Source organism: Alexandromys fortis, unplaced genomic scaffold, assembly GCF_014885135.2.
Source record: "Alexandromys fortis isolate MF-2015 unplaced genomic scaffold, M_Fortis_MF-2015_v1.1 scaffold_231, whole genome shotgun sequence".
NCBI lineage: Eukaryota > Metazoa > Chordata > Mammalia > Rodentia > Cricetidae > Alexandromys > Alexandromys fortis.
In genome coordinates, this window is record NW_026068613.1 from 1,825,909 (window position 1) to 1,831,138 (window position 5,230).

Below are 5,230 nucleotides of genomic sequence, written 5' to 3' on the forward strand. Positions count from 1 at the left end.
AGACCTTGCATCAGAGAAAATGGACAGCCTAAGGAACACTAGAATTTTCCTTTGCCCTTCAAATGTTTATGCATACATATGGACAAAAAACTTCAATATAGAGTAACCTTGTCTGATGGGATCACTAACCTACTCTGGAAAAAGCTGCCCCGCAGCCCTCTGAAGTCTGGCTGTAGAACGCGGGGTGAGCTAGACAGACACTGTGCAGGGTATTTACAGACTGCTTCTTTACTTGGAGAGCTATTGTTTACTTGTGTATGAGAAGAAAAAAAAGGAAGGAAAAAAATGAGATTTCAGCATAATTTTTTGGTATTTTTTTTAATCTTTGCAATGAGTCTTCTTTTTATCATGGAACAGAAGCCAGTTAATTCCCCCAGGAAAAGAAAATTACACAGACACCACTGCTTCTGGAGGAGATGCGTTTCACTCCACGCCTGAGTGCCCTTCCCCTGAGAAAATTCTGATTTCATTGGTTCTACTGGAAGAAGAGTGAAAGCTGAGATGACCGACCACCCTAAAACAACCTCAGCAGGGCGGTAGTGTGGCAGCTGGGCGTACCTACGCAAGCAGGAGTTGTCAGAAAGTGCCTTGGATGGCTGTTAGGCTCTCAAGACTGTTCTTCCTGCGTTTTCTTTGAAAAGAAAGTAATATAAATGAAAACAGACAGTGTTGAAGCACACTAGCCTGTCCGTCTAACAATCTCCCCCCTTTTTCTACATGTTATTTTATTGGCATATATTCATTATACATGGTGATGGGTTTCATAAAGATATTTACATACAAACGTATAGTATACCTTGACTATATTTACACATATGTATGTCATGTACACTGACTATATTTTCATGCATGTACATTACATGTATTGACTTTATTTGCATATGTATTCTCCTCTTTCTCTCCCTTCAGCTTCCCTTTCGTATACCCAGACAATTTCGATTCTGTTTTAAAGGCATGTACAAGTGAGTGACTTTATTGCACATTATTAATCTTACATGTATTAAAAAAGACTTCTTTAATATAAAAAATACTTCAATATAAAGAGACAAATTTATTAGTCTTCTTCTTTCTTAAATGCATTGCTATAATCCCACATACCTTGGTAGATGAGGCATGAGTCCTTAAATACAAATTACAGAGTTGGATATGATATAAAATTAAAGTTTTGTTTTCTAAATTCTCTAGTCATTTTTCAGAACCTGAGATTGTCTTCTTACTTTATGCGACCCAGTTCACTAAACTGCAAGCTGTCCTAATCGCATTATCTCTTATTTCATAAGAAATGTTGAATCTCAAATTCTACTAAGATTTTATTTGTCAAAATATTGGTTTTAATTCAAATGCGTTTCTAAATAAATCTTTATCACCAATACAGAATTTTCTGAGGACAGAAAAAATTAACCAGCTGGGAAATGGCATTTGCTTTCCTTTTAAGGCTTTGCTCCCTAAGAGCTAGAAATCCTTGGAGACTGTGTCACCATGCTATTTGGAACTGGCATATAAGTCCAGCGTACAGCTTCAGGGTATAGGAGGCAAAACTGCTCAGGTGACGGTTAATGGTGAAACTGTTGCCAGTTCTAGAGCTGAAGAAGCTCTTGGGGATGGTAACTTATCATTAGATCAACTTCAAAAATAGCTCGGAGTATGCACGAAGCCCTGGACTCTGAGCACTGAATACTGTTGGGTGCTGAGTACATCTGCATTAGTGACTTTGTGAATGGAAAGTAAAACTTGGTGTTTTGGAGAGAAGGAGGGTGAGTAATGAGTCTAAAGGTACCACTATGCAAAATCAGGAATATACTACTTACTAGACTCTTTCATTCAATTATACTTGGAGTAATTTAAAGCTTATTAAATGCACCAACCCCTTGCATGTTCTGAAAGTATAGATGTAACCCATCACTTGCATTCTGCTTTGACTCACAGTATAGTAAAGTGATACTTAGATATTAATTTTCTAGTATTCAGTAGGAAAGTTCTGCCAGTTATGCTAAATTGGATAATGTTGCAGGATATTTTAAATTTAGAGGAGATTTAAAATGAAGTAAACAGTTTCCAGGTAATTGGTTAGACAAACTAAAATGGTCTGTTTACCTCCCTGACTGAACATATTTTATGTCCAGGAATAAGTTTCTAGTCTTTATTTCATTTAATATTTATGTAATTAAATAACTTAGATATCATAGTCATACACCAAATGAACCTCTTTACTTTTTCTTCCCTTAGCATGTATTAAAGTCCCCCAAACTACCATAGTACTTAACAAAAAGTATTTTTTAGATGATTTTTATTTTGCCAATGTTTCTCTTTAAAAGGGGCATGTATCATTGGCTTCACAACACAGAGGCCACACATCCATGATTAACAGTGATTCTAATTTCTTACACACATAGATAATGGAAGCATTATCAACACAACATGATGGGATGAGTAGAAGAGGGCTGTTGTGTCTGATGGCAAACAACAGGCTTAAAGGACACCAGAACAAAGGATAAAACTCAGCATCTCAGCATGTGCTCAATCTCTCCTGACGTTCTGATTGCATGCCTTTGAATTGGAATGTGTATTGTATATCTTATTTGGATTATTACCACAGTCTAGCCACTGCTTATTTATAAATGATGTCTCAGATGTCCACTTCCTTTTGTATCATCCAGGGATGTGTGGACTTACCTGACCTAGTAAGGATTTATGCCTTGATGTTTTCATGTGGGTTGCATCAAATCATTTATTTTGGACATGAAAAAAAAATGTTTTTCACCCCATAATTTATATATTCTAGTTAAGTTGTAAATTTTTAAAGAAATTTCTTGATCTGTTTATACATTTCCTTTTTTCTTTTTGTGTGTGTCTTTGTAGTAACTTTGAAGGCATATTGGCCACAAGATACACACCTTAACCTGAAATGGGTGATTTTTTGGCTTAAGTTTAACTCCCAAAGGAAAAGTGTTATACTTCATAAAAACCCTCTTAGTCTGAGATTCCTAATATTCTGACTGCAACTCAAGCAATTCAGTTCAATGATAAGATTAGACCTTCTTACCTACAGTACAGAATTTACAGCCACACTAAACCCTCTTAGTTTAGCTTATTAAATTTTGGAAAAACTAATTTAAGTATGACACATTTTGCATTTTTAGTTTATCCTGATTATCTCTAGGGACCATAATGTGTTTTGCAGTCAAAAGTGATATTTATAGAATCATATTGAATCTATACACATTGGAATAATTACATAATAAAAATATTTTATGATATTTATAAAATATAACAATAATTAGCATCATTTTTTAACAGATTATAGGTGCTGTCATTTAAAACTTTATGGTTAAAATTTTCTTATTGTGTAACAATCGTGTGAATATTGGTATACTTTTTTACTTCACGTAAGCCTTGCAGTCTGCAATAATAACCAATAAATTACACAGAATATTACCTTGACCTCCCTGGTTTCTTTGATTTGTAGATTTTATTACATATTTGGAGTTCATTTCTAACTAATATATGCTAATATCATAGATTTAGGTGATGAATTCTTTAAAGCAGAGTGGATGTCTCTTTACCTTTTACTGCCACAATAGGGTGGGGGGGGGAAGAAAGATGTCAGACTGTCTTTGAAGCATAACATTACATTCATTTCACTTAATCTAATGGCTCCCAAATACACAAATATTTTGTTTCCTTTATCCGTTTAGAATTTCATTCTTCTTTTTTAGATCCTCAATTCTTTACATGCTACCTGAAGAGAATTAGATTTATGAATAATTATATTCACAAATGTGTATATGTTTATTATTTAAAGTTTCATTTTTATTTTATAGGCAGTTTAGATCTTTGCATGGTACTAAAACAGATATATATATATATATATATACATATATATATTGAAGATGTTTAGCATAGCATTAAGAACTTTGTCAATGAATTTTACGAGATAAATAAAAGTTTTTTTAAACATATTAATGCTTGTATAAGCTACCAGTCTATCTTCAATATAACAGCTTTTCCAAATACAATAATGAGAGAGGAGGTCATGACACTGACTTGTTTAATGCAACTTAGTAGACCATGTGGACAGTTGGTATGATATTCATAGTCATTAATTCTAGAAATATAATAGGAACAATATTTACTGTTGTGGAGATGAGCTAGATGAGAAGAGCTAGAGATTAAATTGGAGCTCTTCAGCAGAGATTCTGTTTTCTCTTGGGAATGAGGCTAAGACTATAAACAGAAAATGCAATAAGTTTTGCTTTTGCTCATCAACATGCTTTCATTTTCCAATGGTACATTTTTATTAATATTATAATAATTTTAGATAAGTTTGATAGATAAAATATTTGGAAAATAATTACATGCTTCATCTTCATATGTGTTTTATATCTGATTAAAAATTACTATATATTTATATATAATACATATATATATATATATTCAAGTGTGAGTTTCATTTTATAGACCAGAAAATGGTTCAGTACTTCCATGACATTAATGCCTCTATAGTACAAAGTTTGTCAGTCCAGATGTTATTTAGCTCACAGGCTTAACATCTGGATAAGAGTGTTTAGTGCTTTTCTCCTCCAGTGGTGCCCATAATAACTTCCAGCAGTATGAAAGTTAGCATTTAGGAATGAAACTTTCAGGTCAGTACCATCCTGATATCTACATGCTTTGTGATCAAGTAGAGAGTGCCTTCAGCAATAGGGTCTTTTCGTTGAGCTTTAACGTATAACCAATAGCATTGAGAAAAGCCTGTTTTTTTTTTTTTTGTTTGTTTGTTTGTTTGTTTGGTTTTTTAGAAGTTGATGACACATCTCTGACCAAACCTCATAAAGAGGGCACTCATTAACACAAGATTATGGATGATTATATGGAGAAAATGTCCTCCAGACACAATAGGACAGCTGCACATATTCCACTGCCCCATATTTCAGTGAAAGCCACATCTGTGAAGTCATAGTTTCACTGGGTCATTACAAGAGAGATTTTTCTCAGATCATCTCCTTTATTTTGACTGTAATATTTTTGGTTTCTCCCATTTTATGATCAGCAGCATTGTATGTTTTGCCTTTTCTTTAACTTCATGTGAAGTTATAAGAAATCTTGAAGTTGAAATCTTCCAGGGATGCCAAGTCTTTCCTCAATAGTTTCTTAAAGACCTTCTTTTTTAATTAATTTATTTATTTTTATTTATTTATTAAAGATTTCTGTCTCTTCCCCACCGCTGCCT

At 33.5% G+C, this 5,230-nt stretch overlaps 1 protein-coding gene across 1 annotated transcript; it reads left to right on the forward strand.

Moving 5' to 3' along the window:
- Positions 1 to 285: 285 nt before the first annotated feature.
- On the forward strand, positions 286 to 438 carry LOC126495910 (apelin receptor early endogenous ligand-like). The gene has a single exon (XM_050133492.1). The coding sequence runs from the start codon at positions 286 to 288 to the stop codon at positions 436 to 438; it is 153 nt and encodes a 50-aa protein (XP_049989449.1).
- The last annotated feature ends 4,792 nt before the right edge of the window (positions 439 to 5,230 follow it).

Bases quoted from the DNA above. Each gene is read 5' to 3' on its own strand.
- LOC126495910 (XM_050133492.1), top strand. From the start codon at position 286: ATGAGATTTCAGCATAATTTTTTGGTATTTTTTTTAATCTTTGCAATG.